Source organism: Siphateles boraxobius, unplaced genomic scaffold, assembly GCF_051911475.1.
Source record: "Siphateles boraxobius isolate OS27281-9 unplaced genomic scaffold, OSU_SipBor_1 41, whole genome shotgun sequence".
Taxonomy (NCBI): Eukaryota; Metazoa; Chordata; class Actinopteri; order Cypriniformes; family Leuciscidae; genus Siphateles; species Siphateles boraxobius.
In genome coordinates, this window is record NW_027509042.1 from 11786106 (window position 1) to 11810471 (window position 24366).

The 24366-nt window shown below is 38.2% G+C and overlaps 1 protein-coding gene across 1 annotated transcript in view; it reads left to right on the forward strand.

Moving 5' to 3' along the window:
- The first annotated feature begins 995 nt into the window (after positions 1-995).
- gabrg3 (gamma-aminobutyric acid type A receptor subunit gamma3) overlaps positions 996-24366 on the forward strand; it is a 148489-nt gene continuing 125118 nt past the window's right edge. The window contains exons 1-2 of the mRNA XM_077198472.1: positions 996-1187; positions 2908-3056. Of these exons, the coding sequence (XP_077054587.1) occupies positions 1135-1187; positions 2908-3056 (202 nt within the window). The 5' untranslated portion in view covers positions 996-1134. The remainder of the gene's footprint in view (positions 1188-2907; positions 3057-24366) is intronic.

Genomic DNA, 24366 nt, shown 5'->3' on the forward strand with positions numbered 1-24366 from the left:
GTATTTGATCAAATGACACAAAATACTTCTTAATAATCAAAAGTTGAATTGCCTTTGGCGTTTTTTAAGCGTAGCCTACCACACACTGAACTTTCTAGAGAGAGTCTAGAATCTCACAACACGCAGAGCAAAGCCAGAGAGAAAGGGCTTGTTTTTTTCCAAAGTGCGTGGGCGACTGGGAGCTGCCTGTGGTGATAAATGTCGGCGCTGTCTCTCAAATATTACTGCATATGTGCACCTGCTCATACAGACACAACCATGCTAGGACAAAGTATGGATAGACATTTCTCCAGCTTTAAAGGTTAAATTAGCAGCAGTAGTTATGTATATCCGAGACAGATAGTAAAATAAAGAATGACGAATGACATTTCACTTGAAATAATATGGCAGAGTAGGCTACAGAAAACTGCATTTGCATTTATATTTATGCCAGAAACATCAGAATGTATACAGTGCGATGCAATGAATAATACGCTGTAATAATTAATTCGACTCTAAATTGGATGATGACATTTTCAGCACACCCTCAATCTTGCTCTATTATCGGGTTAATCGCACTGCGATCAATGCACGTGCAAAGTAATTGCAGCAATTATGCGCCAATTTTCATTTCGAACACATAGTCCGCGCGGTAATCATTTACCTAGCTGATACTGTAAACAGCCGCTTCTAAATGTCTCTCCTCGAAGCATTCTGACGCTGAAAATATCAGATGTAGCTACCCGATGATCTCAAGTTCCGCTGAAGCGTCTGGGAAAGCAGACTTTGTTTTGTATTACGTCATTTGGAGAAACTAACGGATGCGTTAGAGGTTTGAATGTGTCCACGTTGTAAGTTTGCGCTCTGCCTCTGTGTGAACGTCAGTATGTGTATCTGGTGGTGCAACTTCAAGGAGCAGGAGGGGCTCTCCTATTATTTGATCTCGCTAATTGCCAATGCAAGTGAACTTTAAGCACCGGACACTAAACCGAGGAGGTCTTACCGTTCCCGTTGGACTATAACCTAGACTACTCGCCACTGTTTTAACTGAAGTTGGAAGGAAACGGCTGCAGCTCTGTCACTATTTTTTTTTCTTCTTAGAAGAGTCTCCGTGCAGTGTGCCACATTCAACACGGAGTCAATCTCACCTAAAACATGTCCACCAAATTGTTCCTCTACTTCTTACTTCTGTCAGTGTTTCGTGCATGGTAAGTGACGTTGCTACCCTCTTTGTCTTGACATGAATAAGGGTAATTCTGTTTATCCGTAGCAGATTTATTCTGCATAGCCTAGCCCGATGCCACATCATACCATGATCTGGCGATGAAGATGTGATGCACGCACTGAGCACCTAAGTTTAACAATTAGTCTTTTGATATGATATTTTTAAGAGGTTCAAAATACTTTGTTTATTTATTTCAATCTTTGTATAGGTTTCTTTTTCTTTTCTTTTTTGTCAGCGCTTTTGTAAGACTTTACTGTCTGTATTTAAACAGCATCTCTGTGGTTGTAATCTGTTAGATTGGTCTTCGCCTGGGTTTCCTCATAACAGAAAATTATGCTTTTAAAATAATTTTAGTCTACGGTCGTAGCCTACGTTATTTTACGGTAGAGATAACGCATGCGTTCGTCGTTACCGGAACTAAGTACAGTATGTCCAAAAGTTTGTATTCCTATCCAGAAAATAGCGTGATGGATAACGTGGAAATTGCATGCTATTTTGTCGAGGTTCTGGAAGTTGTTAAAAAGTTCTGACATGAATTATAGAAATGATTCAACTTGTGATGAATAATTTGCACGAGATGTGAATCGTGCACCTTGTCTATGTGACTGTCTGTTATACACACTACCAAAGGCTACTGGAGCAGATATGAACCTGCCCTTGTATGAGAAAGAGAGTCACTCAAATGTCCTTTGTTAACATTGTTTATGTATATATATATATATATATATATATATATATATATATATATGAGGTTAAACGATATTGTTTCTCTTTGATCTGTTTTCCTATAATTTTAATGTTTAAGTGTCAGATAACTGACTTTTATAACTGATATTTATTTTTATTTTTAAATCTTAACATTTTTCTCTTTCTATCTTTTTGTTTACTAATGCTAACTAAATAAACGTATGTATTGTGATTTTTTATAGTAATAATAATGATAATAATAATTAAGCCAAATATTTGTCTGTCTCTATGAATCTGTTTTATTTATTTAAACTCGGGTTTCCCTGGGTAATATCTACCATAATGAAGAATATATTGCTTCTCTATAGCAATTAGTTACTTAAACTTATCAAAGTAGGCCTTCAGAAAGTTGGCATATAAATGTAGATCTCTGTGGTTGTTATTTTCAGATATAGTGTACAGTGATTTGCAATGATCAAAATATATTAATATAATTTAACTTGCCCTTTGGCCTCTGATAAAATGCTGAAAAAAGAGAAATATCCATTTTAAGTGGCATGTAATGGAATTATGTGTGATTAGAGGCTATAGTTAATTTATGAATGTTTTTAGGAGGGGGTCTATTTGGATGATGATTTTGGGAAACATGACGTATAGAATCAGTACTACTTACTGCGTGTGACTAAAGTTCTACTGAGTGCTTTGGGAAACCCAGCCTTTAACTGTCATTTAGTGCAACTGTGAAACAGTTTCTACTTCCATATTGTTTTTTTGCTTTTTTTGTCCGATTGTTAACCAGTCCTCTGTGCTAAAAAAAATAGAAAGTTTTGTCTGAAAAGGGTGACTATAGTGAGCTTCTGTTATTCCACATTGCTGTTACTGTTAAGTTCTGACAGATATACTTTTAGTTAAAACCAATTGCAAATGTTGTCTTCAAAACAACTGATTATTGAATTGAAACACAGAGAATGACCATAATGGTGACCTGTGAAATGCATTTTCTTTTATTTCTTTAGTTCTCAAACAGCCGCTTCTGAGGATGATGAGTATGACGACGTTACTGTGAATCAAATGTTGGCCCCCAAAACCCACGAGACTGACGCAACGCAAATACTAAACAACTTACTAAAGGAGTATGACAAAAAACTGCGGCCGGATATTGGGGGTGAGTGGATTTGTAGATGTGAGCATTGAGAAGTCTCTGTAGTTGCGTTGAGCTGTCCATGGTACTGAAACCAGTTCAGCTTTACAGCATTCAGCCTTACCCATCTTGAGGCTCCATTTACAGGCATAACATACAAACAATTGTATGTCATGCATAAACTGAATTTACTTTAAAGTCCAACTGATGTGTTTACCACCACAATGAAGTGCGTTAGCTTTATACGGAAGAGTATAAAGTAGAGAATCGCTCGCACTCACAAATTACACTAAGCAACACAATTTTCCTTATACTAGTAAGAATAAAAATGTCAAATGCATTTCACTGTTTGAGAGATATTGAGAGTGAGCAAAAGCTAGACTGCTGGTTTATTTACATTAAGTAATTGAATTCCTGCAGCAGTGGAATATTTTCCTGTGACTTTACTACTTATTTATACAGGCATTTTATGTTTTTTTCTACCTTTTTCCCTTTTTTTAACCATACGACACTCTTAATAGCCTCATGTACTGCTCTAAAATCCACTTTTGCATGTAATCTCAAAGATTTGCTTGTTTTCATGTGTTTCGAGGGTTATATTAGCTTACAGAGTGCTTCCATGGGAGCAGGATTCATAGATCCGGCGGGAAATTTCAGGCTTTCCGACAGAATAACATGAAATTGTCATTTCACTCAGACTAACGACATATCTCAGGGTTGAGATTGATGCTATTTTCTAGTAAATGCAACTAAATAGAGTGCCATGAGAGGAAATCACAATCTGCAATTCAAGCAGAGCATTCTGTACTCGATCTTAGATGTCACCACATAACATCACAACCGCTCTTGACACATCTGTCAGGTCTGTTATTGGTTTTGTGGCATCTTTGTGATATATTGCATCCTATTGGATTCGAAGCATTTTAGAAAGCCTATCCCGGCAAAAACCTTATCGTTTCTACGTGTTTTTTGTTTCCCTTCAATGAGAGGAACAACCTCCCATGTTTGATGGATGACCGTCTCCAAATTATATTGCTTATACTATCATCTGATTTTTAAGAGAAAGGCTATGTTTATGTGCTCTCTTACACACACACCACACCTACAACAACCCACACAAATCAAGCATATTGCCTCAGAGCCACCTTGCCGTGAAATAGCTTTTGTTTTTCCTTTTTGTAGCTTGTCTTTCTGGAGAGAACTGTACTGCTATTTAACAATCAAGGATGGCACTGAATGGCTGTGATACTATGTATGAAGACAGATACATAAGACGCTGTTGAGGAAGTAGAAAGATTCCAGTTGAAGTCCATAGAAATTGAGAAGCTTAGATGGTGGGCACGTCTCAGATCTGCCAACTCAAGTGCAGAGTGGGTCAATGAAAGAGGCTCTAATACACTTTCAACAACTGTTGAGACCTTCTGTTTCAACACACACACACACACACACACACACACACACACACACACACACACACACACACACACACACACACACACACACACACACACACACACACACAAACACACACACACACACACACAGAGAGAGACAGAAATGTCATTTTCTTGTTTGTTTTTTATAAATATTTGTGGCTTGAAAAAAAGAGCTCTTGAACCAGATTCTCACATGCAAGTTAGAAGTACAAGATTAGAGTGGACATAATAGAATCCTCTTGACCATAATTGTTTATCTACCAGTGTTTCAGTATTAAGATAGCGTGTTATGCTGTCCAGCTTCGTGTTTATTGAATCAGCGGGTTTGCAAATTAGAATTACTGCAAATAGCACAATTATAGATAATTTATGAAGTCTTAAAAACAAACAACTGCTCAGGAATTTGTGTTACCTTTATAACATCAGCACTAGTTAATCTTTTCCTGATTCTTTTTGGAAACAGATTAGCATGAAAATGATCTTCTTTCTAGAATCGTCCTTTATTTGTGCATAGTAAATCCCTAGATTGTTCAGTACACCCCCCTCAATGAGATTTGATACATATTGATTGCGTTTTCTCTATGGAAACAACATGGAGATGATTGCAGAAACTCATAGAACTTAAATTCAGTTTGTTTTCCCCTTTGTCCTCTATGAAATGGTTACAAATGTACAGATGCTGCATATGATATTCCTTGAGTTTTATTTGTCAAACGTGCACCAACATTGTATTGTGAATTATGCTAACAATGAAAGATTACAGAACAAAGACCGTAATCAGAGCTCTGCTGGTACATTACAGACTCTTTTACTGTTTATCTACATATTGTCTGAAATCCCCTTGTACTGAAAACCGGTGTATTGTACATTGTTATTGCTATAATAGTCCATTTTACTGTGGTTGTACAAAGCACTTTAAGGTTATTTTTCTATTCTCTTCTTATTATAACTGTTACGATAAGAGGAGCTTCTGTAAACACTTGCCACTGCCAATTTCCTGATTCTCCATGATGTTGTCCTCAAACTCGTCTACAAGATTTTATTTGATTATGAGACCAGTACATTATCCCAAATGCCTGTGATTAATAGTACATTAACGTCACTGTTAAACATGGCAGGGTTTTATGGAGCTTGTTAACGTATAGTCCATCTGTGGAAGTGAATTAGCTGTAAGTGTGCAAGTTGGGTCCAAAGAACCTGTTCGTTCGAGCTTGTTTTTATCAGCTTTGTTTTCTTAATAGGGCCCATTTTGCCAGTGAATTGACCAGTGGCTTACTGACTTCTGAGTGTTAGCATCAGATGGTACTCTCCCCTCTTTAGCATTCATTTGTTGTGTTTTGCTTCTTTTGTTGGCCAATGTTCAAGGAGCCATCTGTGCTAAGCTCAATCAGCTAGTTACAAGATTGTCTTTTAAAAGGGTCACATGGCTACTCCTCTTAGTGTACTGCATTTTAAAAGCATGAAAACGACTGGTGCATTAAAGCTAATATGCCGTGCAATTAGAGTGAGGGGCAGATGCTTTTTTCAACAAGGAATTCAACAGTAATAGACTAAATCACACTGACATGTTTTGGAAAAGATGCATGCATATTAAACAGTTTGTTACTAACAGGCTAATTAACTGTTTTTGACACGCAGTATAGCATGTCATTGAGTCCATCATAAACATATATGAGTGTTTAATAGATGATGTGATACAATTATAGGAACAATTTACCCAAAAATAAAAATTGTCATTATTTACTCACCCTAATATATATAGCAATCACATGATCATGGTTTTGATTCCCAGGGAATGCCTGTTAAAAATGTGTGTATATATATATATATATATATATCATTAAAGCTAATATATATATAATATATATATCGGGGTTTTTTTTTAATTATTGAATTTATAAAGTATCTTTTCATAACTCCATTACAGTACCATCAAAGTGGTCAATACAACTTGTGCACTACATTTTAGATCTTCTGAAGTAATACAATAGCTTTGTTTTTGGTAAAGACCTAACAATGTTGAGTATGCAAGTCTTTATTAACTGATGATCTTAAACGATTTGTTTACAAATATGACTGATTAATTAGTTCATTGAGTTTGTTTGACTGAATCAGTGATCTATCAGTGAATATTGCACATATTTTACGTGCATTTTATTTTCTTACTCAAAGCCATTGTATAGCTTTAGAATACTTTGAACATACAACATAAGTCTTATGGACTACTTTAATAGCATTTTTGATTATTACGGACTGTAAAAAGTTTCACTTTGTCATGACAGATTTTTCAGTTTTGATGAACTGCTCCTTTAAATGATGTGTCTAAATGGATCTCCGGGGGCGTGCATCTGCGCGAGGTATGTATGCACTTTTGGTATTGACAATGCAAGTGTCGCAGCAGTAGCAGTGTCACAGTGGCCCAATTGTGTCAGCTCTCTTTTGGGCTGAGCTGTAGGGGAAACCCTTCAAAGTGGGTCAGCCTCCCTCTTCGCTTGCCTTTCATGTGCATTGAGCCTCACTCAGCCGGGCGACATCATTACCAGGGTAAAGGAAAGATTGGGTAAGAGGGATCAGGGACATTAAACGCATGTGACACATGCGCATTGGAATTCAGGAAGCAAATCCTGGCCCATTCATGAGAGTTTCCTTTATAGGGCGGATGGCGTATGGTGAGTGGCAGACGTGCTAGAACAATCTGCTCTGTCTGCTGCATAAATAGAGGGAAAAAGAATCGCTTCACTTTAGATAAGCCCCATGACCAGCCCCCCTGGAGGAACACTCATTATAAAGTGCTAGTTTGTGTTAGCCCAGATTCATCCATACAGCAGAGAGATGGAGAGTGCTGGGGGCGTGGTGGAGGTGGTGTGGGAAAGCGGGGGGAGGCGGGCTGGTCATTACAATGTTGTGATTTTTATCGTGGCGGAGAGACAGTGTGAGGTGAGAAAGAAGTAATGATCTAGAAACAAAGAGCCAGAATGTGGGAGGGAAGAAGATAGAGAGAGAGAGGTACTGTACACAAGCGCCTCAGGCAAAAGAGTGTCAGTGTAAGAAAATTTATGTGCATGTATATGTAAAGTGAGAGTGTATAAAGCGCACTTGTGTAAAGCACATGTCTCCACCTTTAGGTCCTTTTTGCCATCAGTGAAAGCCACTTTTGTTTCATCATCAGCCACTAAAAATGTGAGTTTGTGTATCAGAATGAGCGTGCAAAAGTAGCACCATAAAAAGATTAGATCCTCACATGCACAAGCCCAGGTGCACCACCTCTCTGAATGCAGAAACCAATCCCTCACTCTCTTCTCACTTTTTTCGCCTCATACTTTTTCTTTTCTCTTTCATAATGCTCATGGATGTCTAGGCTTGTGTATATCAGCAGCAGTCCATTTTCCTCACAGTCCTGGTACTAATCCACATAAGTCACTTTTCAACTGCCACTGTGCACTGCTCTGTGCATCTGTGTGACATATTTGCGACATGTAATGCAGGTTAAGCAGCTCGCAGTGTAGCCCTGTGTGAGCTAGTGTACCCCCCCCCCCCCCCTCCCCTTTTTTGGGGGGGATGTCCCTAGTGATCTACCAGTGTTATACTGGATACACACCAAAAGATGTTTTACATCTTATACCATTTTCAAAATGTGATAGACCACAAACATGAGGACAAAAAATCCTAGATTTAACCGTTTTGCTCATATAGTGTGTGGTGTGCCATGATGTCACAAAGACAGCACACCACACACAAACAGATTTTCAACCAGAATCTTCGAAGGAAATCTCGTTGTAGAAGCTACTTCTGACCAACCCTTCCCCTTGTCCAGTCTATTATGGTAGGTTTTACACGACACATACAAACATTCGTGCTGTTGCCACAAATCAACAAGCTGATACTCCATCTCTGCTGTCCACATCAATTTCACTTTATGCTGCGCCATGACTGTATTTGTTATGCTTCCGTCTTCCATCATCTCGCTTTCTGATTGGATATTGTTTCGTTTCACGTGAAAATCTCCAAAGCGTGCGCACGTTTGTCCTCGGGGTTCCCCCCACACATCAGGATTTCTGATCGTAAATATTCAACATGTTGAATATTTATGATTCGCGATCGGGGCGGCTCCAACGTTCTTCTGAGCAGGTTCCGACACCTCACACCAAGGGAAAATCTGATAAGATAATCTGTAGAACCATCGAGATAATCGGGACATAGCTAGGATTGTCGGAAGAGGGGAAATCGGCCCAAAATCAGCCCGATTATCTTTTGGTGTGTACCCAGCATTAGCTACATATGTGCCTACATAGCAGTGCATGCATTCCACTAAACTAAGATTTTTTGTTTTTGTTTTGGGGTGCATGGCTTACGCTATAGTGGGCTATTCTATGTGTGCCTGGGCCTGCTTTGCCAAATGGCTTAATGCTGCTAGTACACTATGCAATGTGTGTCTTAGCCAATATGGCTCAAAATTACCTACTTATAACACGCACTATGTGAGCTTTAACAAATTATAGGCTATGATAATGTGTAAACCAAAAAAGTATTCAACATTAGTATCAGTGTTGCCATTTCCGCTTATTAGGCTGATTAACAAAACAAATCAAAGTCAATAAAATAATATGGACAGTCTCGGATTGCAATTATTATTTCATAACGGCGAGTGCTTGACATCTATGGCATAATGAAGCATGATCAACAGTATTTTCGGTCTATGCTAAAGTAGGCCTACATCTACTCAAGTGGATCTGGATATTCTCTTTGCGATAGAGAAAAAAACCTGGCATCGCTTCTTTCACGCGTAGCCTATTTGTGTGTTTTGTCAGATCAGGTGGCTTGTTTTTCCAGTGGGATCTGGGAACACTGATTAGCATAAAACGTTGTTCGTAAATGCATCTACTTGCGTTCTTCCGTATTGTAAATAAGGTGAATGCATTTCATTTGCATATTAAATGATAAAGTTCACATTGCATGATCAACTCATTAGCCAACACATGATTCATCTCAACTCAATTAAGCCAGGCACTACTGTGGTTTTACTTCACCGTGAAATCTGCTAGCGTGTTGTTGCTGTTGATGATATTCACATTGCAATCTAGAATTGCTATGCATGCTGCTGCTGCTGTTCAAAAGTACTAAAAACTGCTGTATGCTACGTTGAAATATGTGAATACAAAAGTGAATGCTTATTTCACTTTAACAAGTTCACATGCCACCAATGCTTCGTCATTGTATCCTCACTTACTACATTGTCTGCTTGCTGTTGCTGCTGCATAATGCAACATTGCATATTTGCTAGCTGCTAGTATCCTTAGTAGTTCACTCTAAGCATTAAAACAGGACTGTTAACGTGTCACATGATTTTAAACCTCTCTTATAAGGAATTAATAAGGCAGACCATGCAATAATGCAGTGATGTACACAGAGTATTTAAAGCAGTGTTGCCAGATTGGAAATGTCCTAGTAACGTACCAGAAGCTCAAAATTATCGTTTTTGGAAGAAAATTATCATACACGAGTCAAACGTACAGAATACATCTATTTAACTTGACTAAGAACTTTTTGACACGACCAGCAAATTACTTTATTGCTTAACTATCGAGCTCATCTTGTAAACAACTGATCTAAGCGCCGCGGGAGGAACGTTAACTTGTGCTCGTGAGGGAGAGTCATTCTCCACGACATGACAGAACTATAAGAATGATTTTTGAAGGACCATGTGACACTGAAGACTGGAGTAATGGCTACTATATAACTGTTTTACTGTATTTTTGCTCAGTTAAATGCATCCTCAAAAGCTTTACTAAATCCTACCAACCCCAATCCTACATTTTTTATATTAATATTTTAAGGACAGTTCAGAAACATATTGGGTAAAAATTTTGAATACTTAAGTTTTACACTGAAATACCTAACATAAATTTTTTTTAACCCACATCTATAACCAGGACCTTTCTGATTGTCAGCTCTATTCACTAGCATATGCAGGACATGGCTTAATGTGCTGCCATTAACTTTGTTCAGTCTTTTACTGTGTTCCCAATCTCTTTGACTCTGTATCGTCTGTCTATATGTTTATTTAATGAGCTGTGTTCCACCGAAACTCATTCATCTCTCTGCACATCCTGTTCTAGGGTCTGTGGAAGTGACGATAAACACTAAATGCGGTATGATATAACTGTGACAAATTGGAATCATCAAAATGGTTTAGGATCACACAAAATTGTTATTTGAGGTTGAATGTTCTTACTGACCCAAGAGAGCTTGTATATGAAATTGCTATTTTCCCAGGAAGAAATGAATGATGTTGCAGGCTACCTTAATATTCAAAAACAGAACAAATGCAACATTTTTCATATCACTGGAGGGCTTCTTAGTCTTTAAGAGTAGACAAGGAGCTTCCTTTTAAACATTCCTGCACAATAGCCACAGTATGTGCAGCTGCCGGCAAGGACAGACACATAAGCAACCTTTCAATAATTCAACTTCTCATCAAGGTCTTATTTGCTTACTTCATGCTCAAAATGAACATAGCTGAGTGAGTTGAATTATTAACAGTCTTTAGATATTTGGAGAAACAGAACAAGGCTTTCCATCACAATAATATGGGGTTTTCTTTATTTTAGACTTTAAACTGGGTAGTTAAAGGGATAGTTTAGCCACAAATTAAAATTCTGTCATCATTTACTCACCCTCGTGTTGTTACAAACCTACTGTATATTCATTTCTTTATTCTGCAAAACACGAAAGAAGATATCTTAAAAATTGTAACACTCAATTATATTTGCTGCTTGTTTAAATTTCTTAATTTAAAATTAGCTAAATCAACACAATTGAGCATTTCATCAGTGTAACTTCCAACTTAATTTCATCAAGTTCAATACACTTAAATCTGTAAAATGGAAGTGTACCTAATTATTTCATGAACTACAGTACGTGAATAAAATCTGTTGACGTAACTTTTTAAATTTCGGTATCCTAACATGCTTTGCCTTTTTGGGAGAGTGCATTTTAAAATCAAGTGTTATTTTATGTGTTTTTGAGTTAAAGGAAAGACTTATAAATTTTAGAGATTTAGAAAAAAAATTGTTACACTAGAGTTCATATAGTTCTTGGAGTGGAGCTATTATTTAGACTGTGGATCGCTAAATGAGGTGAACATTGTGCAACTAGTGCTTGTTTATTACATATAATACAAATTAAGTCATATTTACAATGCTAACATGTGCATTTGGAGGTATATAGTGACACTAATGCTTAATAAAATAGTTTAAGTTGGACTAACATGAAATGTATTAAATAAAACTGAGTTTCACAAACTTAATGGAATTGAGTTAAAACTACTATAATATATTCATTTAACCTAATCCAACTCAATTTTATTAGAGAACATTTTTACAAGAAATTTCAGATTAAGTAAGGTTTTTTTTTCAGTGCAATGTTTTTTTTTTCTTCTTCAAAATCTAGGAAAGTTAGTTCCTGTTTGAAACGACATGAGCGTGAGTAAATAAAGGCTGCATCCAAAAGCTTAAGCAGCTGACTTGTTACATCCGGCAATGACTTTGCAGGCAGCATTTGCACATGAAGATACTTCACAAAACTGATTTCGGACAGACTTTTGAGGCAGCATAACAGTTTAATGAAGTACAACAAAATAGAGAGAGCTTTGATAACTAAGCTAATTTTTAATAACTACAAAAATAATTTCTCACTAAATGACATCAAAGACATTGGTCAAAAAATTACATTTACACGCCATCTTTATTTTTGATCTTAACTGTCACAGAATGCACTACACAGGATTGTGGGATATATCAAAGGCAGAGAAGGATACATATGCTGCCGATAAAAAATCGATCAGATGATGGTATCCCAGGAGACTGGAAGTGAAGCTAACATTGGATTCGGACATGCCTTGATACCTTCCTAGTTTCTACCTTGGAATGCATCCACTGAATGCAGCATTTTTAAGCTTTTGGATGCATCCGATGACAAAAAAAATTATTTTTGGGTGCACTATACCTTTAATGCTATGGTCTGTGGACATTCTTCACTTGTCAATAAATTCCCCTCATTAATACTAATTATTTTCAAGACCCTCCTAGTTAAAGCCTTACCAGTGGTGATTGTTCTGGAATTAGCTGCTAGTCTTTATTAATCCCTATTAATAAAGGTCAGTGAGCCCAGCTGTCAGAGAGCTTCTCTGTTTTCCTCTGTCCCCTCAGCAGGACGACAGTGTGATCCCAGACATTTCCACAGGCCTGTGACCTCCTTGTCATGCCACCTGCCTCATATGTCTCTTTCCCTCTTAGCATCAGTGACATCTTCCAGGTCTCGACTTGGATATCTGCCCCTGCTCATTGAATATTTCAAAATCCCTTGACATTTCATCCTGTAATGAGCCTTGCGGAAGGAGGGCGGGAGCTAAGGAGAGTCAGGCTCAGCTTCATTAATCCAAACCCTTTTGGCTTGAAGCGAAAAAGTATCAGCCAGACACGCTTCTGCTGCTCATTCACCTGGACTAGACCCCATTTATTTAGTGTAGTGATGCTGAAATCCCTCATAATCCAGCAAGTGTGCAAGAAGTCTGACACTCCTGATTAGGTAGAAAAGGTGAGCATGAAGGAACGATTAACACCTTTCTGCCAGGATGTAAGCTTTAAAGATCACCCTCCTCCACAGGATCTTGAGTACTTATCACAGGTTATCACGGCTTCAGATACAGAGTGACACGGAGATAAGTTACTGTGAAATGCTGTAAGTTTGTTTCTTCAGCTCTCTTAAATCAGAAGAGCATTCCTCTATGTATATTTCAGATAAGTCTACTAGTTTTCTTTGACAATGAGAATTGTGCATAAAATAGATAAAAAGGCATGCTTTTGTAACCAGGGTTCCCACAGAATATCAGAGAATTTTAAATTGTGAACTCCATGCCTGGAAGAGTAATAGAAGGTATTTAGGGTAACAATCTGTGAGATGCGTACAGTATATATACTACAGTTCACAAGTTTGGGGTCGGTAAGATTTCGAAAGACTGCATTGTGAAAGGCTGCATTTATTTTATCAATACAGTAAAACAGTAATATTGTGAAATATAAACATCATTACTCCAGTCTTCAGTGTCACCTGATCCTTCAGAAATCATTCTAACATGCTGATTTAGTGTTCAAGAAACATTTCTTATTATTTTCAATGTTTAAAACATTATTTGTGGGAACCATGATACATTTTTTCATGATAATTTTTTTGGGTAACAATATAGAAGGCATTACTGTCTCACTGTTTACTTATGATCAATTTAATTTATCCTTGCAGAATCAAAGTATTCTTATCTTACTGGCCCCAAACTTTTGAACCATAGTGTACATAATAGAATTTAATCAAAACAAGAGATGTACGCTTTATAGTAAGGTTCCTATAAGTAACATTAGTTAATACATTAACTAAAATTAACTATAAATGATCAAATCATTTGTTTGCACAGTATTTATTAATGTCAAGATTCCTATGTTTAATATGTTTCCATCACCCTGTTTTTATGCACATTTTGAAGTATCAGAAATGAGTGATGGAAACGCCATATTTTGGGGTAAAAATCCTTTAATTCGCAAAAAAACTTTTAAAGTCGTTTGAGGTGGTTTTTGACTTGTGCGAAAAAGAGTTAATGTGAATAATGGGAGATGGAAACGCATTTTGCCGAATAAATTCTGACTTTAACATTAAACCCACGTGACTAATCAGATTTTTCCGCTAATGGTGTTTTATTTACTGTTGGTTATAGGTTACCAATACCATCATCATCCACTCAAACAACTTGATGGATACAGACCTGATTCGCATTTTGTTTTTTTGCTAACTTTGAAAAGATTCGCTTCACGTTTGGATTGAAACCCAGCTAGTGTTTTTCCCTGTTTCCCTGTGGCCCAGTTTCCCAGTGTGTCTGATTAATAATCCCGTTCACCTTTTGTCTCGTTAATTTACTCATTAGTCCCAGTGTATTTAAGCCCTGTGTTCTGATCAGTTCTTTGTCCTGTCTTAATGTTGAGGTGTGTTATAGGTTTCCCTGAATTTTTCCTGCTTGTATCGTGATATTTTGTAATAAAGACTATTCCAGAGATTTCGTATGTCAAGTACCTGTTATCATATACCAACTACAACATCATTCATACAAGCTCTCTTCCAAGCCTATTAATTTCTCTCCATGGAAATAATGCAATAACTTGCCTTGTCAAGGACACTATTAATTTGATCTGCACTAGTAAGGCAAAACTGTGCCTGTGGCCACATGCTTTGTTTTGTGTGCCGTCTCTGTCAGCGTATGTCACACTAATTGACTAGGGTGTAATTCCAGGACTTCTCTCCTGTCTGTCCCTGTTACACTCACTCACTCACTCACTCACTCTCTCTCTGTCTCTCTCTCTCTCTCTCTCTCTCTCTCTCTCTCTCTCTCTCTCTCTCTCTCTCTCTCTCTCTCTCTCTCTCTCTCTCTCTCTCTCTCTCTCTCTCTCTCTTTCTCTCTCTCTCTCTCTCTCTCTCTCTCTCTGAGCGGATGCTGTGAGTGAGTGGGCGGAGTTTCCTGTGAGAGTACTGTTGGTGTGAGCGAGTTTTTTTCTCTCTTTCTCTTAACCTTCTTACTGTTTTTGTTTTAAGATCGTTTAAGTGTGAGTTTGCGATTGTTAATATAGGCTAGGTGGGACGAATCTCGCCGCTATCCGGCGTTTGCTGGGTGGCTATGGCGTCCTCAGAACGCGTGAGTTTGGACCGGTTGTCGCGAGTGAAGTTGTTGGTTGCGATAGCATATTGTCTGCTTCTCGCATGAACAGCGCTGTTGTTGTCTTTTTAGACACTATCGAAAAAGTTAATAGTGTTGTTCAGACTGGCGTTGTTATACAGGATACCTTTACTCCTGTTATGCCGCTGCTTCAACCGGCGAAGAGAGTTATTCTGTCTAATGTTCCCCCGTTCATTAAAGATGAACTCTTGATAGCAGACCTTTCAAGGCTAAAGTAGTGTCCCAAATGAAAAAGATCCCGTTTGGCTGTTTTGGCCCGTTTGTTTGTTTTAGACGTCAGGTTTATATGGTTTTGAAGAAAGATGCAGATGAATTGAATGTGGCATCCGATGTGGAAAAGAGGGACACATTTGAGGTCCATGTACTGAGAAAGTTAATGTTGCGGAAACGGTTGATAATGAGAGGATGGGTGAGATTGCTTCTGCTGGGACCAGTGCTGCTTCTGCTTGGACCAGTGCTGCTTCTGCTGAGGAAGACATGCATGTGGAAAGTATGAGAAGTGAGACTGTTGAGGATGAGGAAGCTGTGGAGAGTGTAGGGGAACACGTTCATGGCACAACGATAGGTGCAGATAATGTAGAGAGTGATACTGATGAATCACAGGAGAATGTATCTGCTGTTGCAGAAATTATTGAGGCTCAAGAGAGTCTGGACACTGAGATGCTGAGGTATGAAGAACTTTTTAAAACTCCCACTACTAAAAGTGAAAGAGTAAAGAGAAGTTTAAAGCATAAGAGCACTGGTCAAGTGACTGACTCAGCTAATAGAAATGATGATACTACTGAATGCAGCTCAGTTGAGGACTCTGAGGTTGAAGCAACAGTTAGCAGACATGGACAGTATGATCATCAAGGTGTGTACACATTTGGAAAAATAAGATTATTCCTTCAGAAAACAAAGAATATGAAAAAGAATATGGAGTATTTCCCTGATCGTAAACTATTTACAGATTCAGTTGCAATGACAATGAGGGGTGACAGTGAGGAGCATTTCACTGTTCAAGAAATGTTCAGGTTGAAGAAATTTGTGTCTAAATTGAAACTAAAACAAAAAATTGAGGATGGTTTTGAAACTACATAAGTTTTTTTTGTTTTTTTAAGTTATTGTTTGCTGTGTGTCTCTTCATAACACACCATTTAATGAGTACGATAAGGATAGGCAGGGGCGGATTAAGGTTGTCAGGGGCCCCTAGGCTGCTCTTTGTGTGAGCCCCCCCCCACACTAAAAATGTATTTAGTGCCATATATGGTCCATACACAACTACGGTGAACTGGCATACACACACATTGAGACAGCTAACACTACAGTGTTTTCTTTACATTCCTACAAGTGGTGGACCACAACAGTAAGATAATTACCACCACACCACGTAGGTAAAATGAAAAATTGAACATTACAAACAAACCACAAATATCAGATATTATTATCTGCCACCACAGCCCCAAAACAAATGTAACTATAAACATCAAAGCATCAAAATACCTTCACATTTCAACTTTCATCCCTTGTTTTTGCTGTCTTGCACTTTACCTAACAAATTAGGTCTAGGCCTAATAGCATATCATTGTGCAAATTTACTTAATTTATACCTAGTTAGGTCAGACTCAGAAGTCATGGGGGCCAGAATACAACCAGCATCATCATCAAGAATATAGAGGTGAAAATAAAGATTGCGTTATTCACGTGCATATTAAATAGCCACATAATTGGTTTGTTTTGGTCTTGTACATCCATAATGTTCCAGCAGATGATGGATAGTTTAGCCAGCAGTTGATGATATTAATCATTGCTATATAAAACTAAATAAGCTATGTATTAATAATAAAAAAATAAAAAATTCTCACCATCGGCATTGGGGTGTTCCACCTCTTTAGGTGACGGCTTACGAAAGAAATCTGTCAGCGTTCGTTTCATCTTCTTATGGAGACGATCACACGCGTTGTTCAGGTTCGATAACACAGAACGAGCAGTGCGCTGCGTTTTTTATGTTGCTAGGCAACCACCGAAACAGCTGTCCTGTCAGTCAAGTAAACGTCAAATCAGCCTTTTAAATTTCGCGTAGTAGTCAGCGCCCAAATATATTTTTAGGTCTTACTGACTCGCACAGATTATATTTCAGGAGCATATGCGACCAAAATGGCTTTGATTTCGAGCATTGATGTTAATTTCGAGCCTTGATGTTTCTTGTAATGTTAGCCATAGTTATTTATTTCTTGATGTTGGTGTCTGCGTTTTTTAAAGCCATCTCCCTCGGACGCTGTGACGTTTTTAAGCACGAACATCAATCGCCGTTGCTAGGAGGGCGCCAGCGCCTCTGCCTCGCGAGTGGATGATAGCCCTGAAGACGCCTAGCACCCGAATCGTCCCGCGAGCTGTTCGTTTAATAGTCGACTCGGAAGAAAGCGAACATTTTGACAAAAATAAAAAGCGAGGCGGAAGAAATTTTGCCATTGCGCACCGCCACAATAAAATAAACATAGAGGAAACACTGCATTGTGGAATAACTCCCCAAATTCCCTGAAATATTACCGAAAACATGATGAGCTAACGTTAGCTGCAGGCGTTTCAGCTAGCTCCGTTCCGGCAGTCTGCGGTTGATCTTGTCTTCGACTGGATGAAGATTCAGCAGCTTTGAAATATCTATTCAATTTAGGATTTTTTTTCAATATATCTTGGTCCCGTTGTTCTCTTAACTTTAGTAATTTACGTTTTTGTGCTCCACTTTCATGCTTTCTTTCAGCCATTCTGCCACTATGCCGTCCAGCAATAGCAGTGACGTGAATGAAAATGATTGACATGATTTGACCAGCAGCAGCTGATAGGATAACCAATTCACGTCCACGGAGAGCGACCGCGGATAGGTCTGTCTTATGCACCGAAACCTTTTTACAATGCAACAAAATATTTAAAGAGCATCAAGCTATTAAAATCTATATTATGTATAGTCACAGATAATTTAACAGTATATTAGTCAGTATTTTTTATTAGGTTAAACAGTGATTAGATAATGTTTTTAATTTAACGTTCACAATTGGTCTGGGCGTCTGGCCCATCCTAACTGGAATCCCGGCGCCGTGCCGTGCCTGGTTCGCGCTTAAGTAAAAATGATGGTGGTGGCGCAGTGGATAAGACACATGCCTTTGGTGCGAGAGCCCCGGGTTTGAATCCACTGTGTGACACCAATGTGTCCCTGAGCAAGACACTTAACCCATAGTTGCTCCAGAGACGTGCGACCTCTGAAATATAGCAATTGTAAGTCACTTTGGATAAAAGCGTCAGCTAAATGAATAAATGTAAATGTAAATGTAAAAAAATAATAATATATATCTGGCCAATCCGAGGCCCCCTGAACACGTGGGGCCCCTAGGCTGCAGCCTATGTAAGTCTGTGCATTAATCCGCGCCTGAGGATAGGTACTCTGAATTTGAACGGTGCAAGAGATATAAAGAAAAGAGCAGTACTTTTTGAGTTAATCAGACAAAAGAGCTTGGATGTTATGATGGTTCAAGAGACGCACAGTGATAGTTTTAATGAAATCGATTGGGAAAAGGAGTGGGATGGGGAAGTAGTGCTTTCTCATATGAGTTCAGTCAGAGGAGGGGTGGCTGTACTTTTTGCCAAAAAAATTTGCCTATTTCTTATGAATTGAAACATGTAATACCAGGTAGACTCATGCTGTTAAAAGCAAAATTTGAAAGATTCAATTTTGTTTTTTTGAATATATACGCTCCAACTATTGGGTCTGAAAGAGTTTATTTTTGTAACAATATTAACAGTATTTTACAGTATTACCTTTCTGATGATTACTTGTTTTTTGGGGGAGATTTTAACTGCACAGAAAATTATGTATTGGACAGAAACCATGTAGAACGACATACTGCTTCAGCTCGTGTGATATGCGAGTTAGTTGAGACTCACGGTTTATGTGACATATGGCGGGGGGTTAATAATGATGTTAGACAGTATACATGGGCACATGCAAGGGGAAATGCTATATCCCTGGCTAGAATTGATAGGTTTTATTGTTATAAGCATCATCTTAATATTGTTAAAAAATGTGTAATTGCTCCAGTAGGTTTTTCAGATCACTGTTTAGTTACATGTCAAGTATTTATAGCAAATATTAAGACCAGAAGTGCATATTGGCATTTCAATACGTCTCTGCTGAATAAGAATTTTAGAGATGTTTTTTGCTTTTTTGGGACAATTTTAGGATGAGAAAAGATGAGTTTGAAGATCTGCATCAGTGGTGGGATATTGGGAAGGTTAAAATGATGCTTTGTAAGCAATACACTTTCAATGTTACCAGGGATATAACGCTATCTATGAAAAAGTTAGAAACTGAAATAGTTGAATTGCAGGATGTGGCTGATGCTACCAAAGAACAAAGATATTTGGAGACTCTTAAATCCAAAAAAAAATTTCTTTTAAACCTATTGGGAGTTAGGGCGCAAGGGTCATTGGTTCGATCTCGCTTTTTAAACCTTTCACAAATGGATGCCCCATCTAAGTTCTTTTTCAGTCTTGAGAGAAAGAATGGTCAGAGTCGTTGCATTCACTGTTTGTGTTCTGAAGATGGGCGTGAGCTAACAGAACCCTCAGAGATAAGAAAGAGGGCCGTACGGTTCTATACTGGGCTGTACAGCAGTGAGTATGTTGAGGATGATGATCTGTCTGCTCACTTCTATGAAGGTCTTTCAGAGAGCTCAAAAGTGGAGCTGAAGCGGCCGCTTTGTGAGCAGGAGCTGTACATTGCTCTGAAAGTGATGGAGGGGGGTAAAGCCCCTGGCATGGATGGGCTCCCTGTGGAGTTTTACAGAGAGTTCTGGGTAGTTTTGGGTAATGACCTGTTGGCTGTTCTCAATGAGAGCCTAACTGAGGGGCTTTCGCCTCTAAGCTGCAGAAGAGCGGTGATTACCTTGTTACCTAAAAAAGGTAATCTACAAGATATAAAGAACTGGAGACCAGTGAGTTTGCTATGCTCTGACTTTAAAATATTCTCTAAAGCTCTAGCTAATAGGCTGAAAAAGGTGATTGGGGAAGTCATCCATATTGACCAGACTTATTTTATTCCTGGACGATCTATTTTTGATAATGTTTGTCTCATACGGGATATTTTAAATATTTGCAATCTTTCTAGTGCTGGTTTGGGTCTTGTTTCTATCGATCAAGAAAAGGCGTTTGACAGAGTATAGCACAGATATCTTTGGAAAACTTTAAATGCTTTTAATTTTGGATTGGAGTTTATTAATATGATTAAAGTTATGTACCAGGACATTAAAAGTGTTTTGAAAATCAATGGTGGTTTGAGTGCCCCTTTTAAGGTTTTTAGGGGCATTAAACAGGGTTGTGCAATATCGGGAATGTTATACTCTTTGGGTATTGAGCCTTTGTTGAATAAATTACGATCAAAAATTGAAGGTTTTTCTTTGCACAATGGTAATAGTTTTCAAGTTTCAGCTTATGCTGATGATGTTATAATCATGGTTAATGGGCAACGAGATATTAACCAAATGGAGGGTATTATAAGAGACTTTGGAATTATCATAGCTGCTAAAGTAAACTGGGAAAAGAGCGGGGCATTGGCTATAGGAAGATGGGAGCAGGGCCTACCAGTTTTACCTGATAGAATAACCTGGAAAAAGGGAGGTCTCAAATATTTGGGAGTTTACCTTGGAGATGCAATTACACAACAAAAGAATTGGGATGGGGTGGTAGAGAAGATGGTAGGTAGACAATGGAAGTGGATTCATTCACAATTATCTTTTAGGGGAAGAGTGTTGATAGTGAACAATTTGGTAGCCTCGATACTCTGGCATAAACTGTTTTGTGTGGATCCACCCATAGGGTTATTATCTCAGCTGCAAAGAATTTTTGTGGATTTCTTTTGGGATCGATTGCACTGGATTCCGCAAAGTGTATTGTTTCTTTCTAAAGATGAGGTTTGGTTCATTTGCCAAGCAGAATGGCAACATTTCGTTTACAATTCATTCAGAGATTTTTAACAGGCCCAGATGATTTGGTGTGGAGGAACTTGACCAAGGTCATCCTACAAAGGGTGGAGGGACTTGGACTTGATGTTGGCCTCCTCTTTATGGATTACAGGAAGTTGAACCTGAATAACATATCTCCTTTTTATTGTGGACTTTTTAAAATGTGGGGACTCTTCACTCTCAAGAGAATGGACAATTCAGACTCTTTATTTTGGCTATTGGAGGAGCCTTTAGTCAAAGGGGCTCGTCTAGATGTAACGGATGAGGTACCAGGCCTCTCTCAGAAGTTGTGTGCCTCTGGAACTGTGAAACTGAGGCAAATTGTCAGTGTCGCTGGCCCTGATTTAAGCGATGTTGCAGGAGTAGCTCTGGTGCTGGGGCAAAGGTCAATTCGCTACACAGGAACAATAGTAGAAAAGTGGAGGAAGAAGCTCACGGATGGGGAAATTACACTACTTAAGGATTTTGGGAAGGGTTTGAAGGTTCCTGATGAAGAAGATCCTGTTCCAAAAATTAGAATTACTCCAGACTTGAAGGATATGTCAGGTCCTTTGCTAGACCTTCACGAGCTGCAAGACTTGGACTTGGATATAATAGAGGGCAAAGCTCTTTACCAGTGTTGGAGAGTTGATACAGTCTGGAAGGAAAAGCTTGGGATGGGTGAAAAAATTAAACCATTTTGGAGAGTGTTTTATAAACCAACACTGATTAAGAAATCTGGAGATTTACAATGGAGAATTTTACACGGTTCTGTGGCAGTTAATGCATTTATTTCTGTTATTAATCCAAGTGTTAATGATAAGTGTGTGTTTTGTGGTCTTAGGGAAACAGTGTTTCATTGTTTTTTAGAATGTGTAAGACTTAAATCGCTTTTTGTTTTACTGAGTCAAGTGTTTTCAAAATTTGGAGAGAAGTTCACGCATAATGCTTTTATTTTGGGGGCAGGGTATAGCCAAAAGCAAAGAGTAAAATGGCAGATGATCAACTATGTGATTGGTCAAGCAAAGCTTGCAATCTATAAAAGCCGGAAAAATAGAATAGAGAATAGACTTGGCCAAGATATTATGTGTCTATTTAAAGCTTATGTTAAGGCTAGAATTGTTGTTGACTTTAAATATTATAAATTAATGAATGATATGACAGCATTTGAAACGCAGTGGTGTTATAAAAATATTTTCTGTGCTGTGATGGAAGGGGATCTATCTTTTTCTTTATTTTTTAATTGAGGTGTACAGTGTATGATTGTTTTTGGAATTGATTGTATGGAATAAAATTGTTCTTTTAAAAATCAAATCTCTCTCTCTCCCTCCCTCTCTCCCTCTCTCTCCTTTACACACACAACCCTCCAATTCAGCATTCATGTAGAATTCCGAAAATACTGTTGTATAAAATAAAAATACGCATGGATGAGGGAGGAAGATGAAGGAGAGGATTAGAGACAGCTTGGACATAGTTGTTCTGACCCTCATTTATGATACATGACAAACATATTTATGGGTAACTGGTTTGTTGGTTTCACATGGTTGAAGTTCGAGCACATTTTTATGCACCCGTATAATCCTGTTTAATAATTAAATAATATTCACGAATATAGACGAACAATGTGAAAGGAAAATTAGAAATGCAGGCACTTTAGAAGATTGTATGTATACCTGTCAATAGATTAAATAGATAAAATCTGTTACTCTTAGATTAAAGGGACAATGTGTAGTTTTTTAGGTATTTTATTATCTAAAATCAGTATTTTTATTCATAAATATGTCCTCAATGGTGTACTAATACCTCTGCCAATTATCTGACTTATCCTCGTAAACAAAGAATTTATTATCTTTATATACATGTGATGGGTAGGTCCACGGAGGCTTCCATGTCGTTCCGCCATCTTGAAAAACTATAATAGCAGAGATGGTCAAAAAGTAATAGGCCAACGCGTTTCCACAACACGTTTTCGTTCAGAGCCAGCGTCATGTAACTGAAAGCAGCAGAAATGGAGGAGCAGAGCAGTGAGAGGCGCTTGTCACTGCCCGGGCAAGTCAGTCGGTAATTCATACTTTAACATTCGTTTGTTCGTTGTGTCCAGTTACAGTTTGTTTGAAATAACAAATCTGTTCACCCGAAGGAAAACTCGACGAAGTGCTATTAGAAGACATCCTGTCATAACTTTTTGGTACATAACAGCTACCGTAGATGCAACACGCATTTGAAAAAGCGAGGCGCTGGAGAGCACAATTCGTTTGAATGCAAAATACAATTTCACCGCTAGATGGGAGAAATTCCTACACAATGTACCTTTAAGTAATAGATTTTAGCATTAGTTTTACGTTTTTATGACCATTCAGCAATATGCATAGTAGAATGTGTCTTCAACTACTGGCCTTAAACGACACTCTTCACTCTTATGTGATGGAAATCACATTTTAATATATATTTTTTAAAATAAAACAGCTGTTTTTTCTTGCTAAGGCACTTTTTTAATAATATGAGACCCTGGGACATGCAAGTGACCATATTTGAAGAAACACTCATTAATTTATAAAATTTGTAATCATAAATGCAAAGATATGCATATTAATATAACTGCACTGATGACACTGTAGAAATGTACTGTCATTTGTTATGCATTATGCTTGGCCTAATGTGTTATTGTACCGAGTTGATGACCAATAAGTATGAACAACTGGCCTTTTCAATGTTTCATAAATGAGGCACGTTATGAAAGCTGAAGACAGGCATGTGAAAGGAAAGCGGGATGAGACATGACAGGAGAGGGAGAAAGAGATGATAAAGAGATCACTTGCCCACTGGTCATATCAGCCTTGTTTATCATGCCCTCCCCATCTTCCCGGATGTCTCCTGTGCTTCTGAGTGTTTGACATTGATATGGGTCAACTTAACTGTGACATAAACTCCTCCTTTGACTGGTCATTACCCTGCTACAGATCCGCTGCACTAACCCCCCCGAGGGATGTTTACATGCCCCCACACGCCAGCCTTTCCGGAGGCATCATCTGCTTCGCTGAGGTTCTGGCGATGACCACATCATCTGATTAAGATCTGTTGATTCTCTTTCCCTGCAATTTCTTCTGTTGCACCAGCATTCTCTCTGTGGCCGTGGCATGCAGGGGTGGACA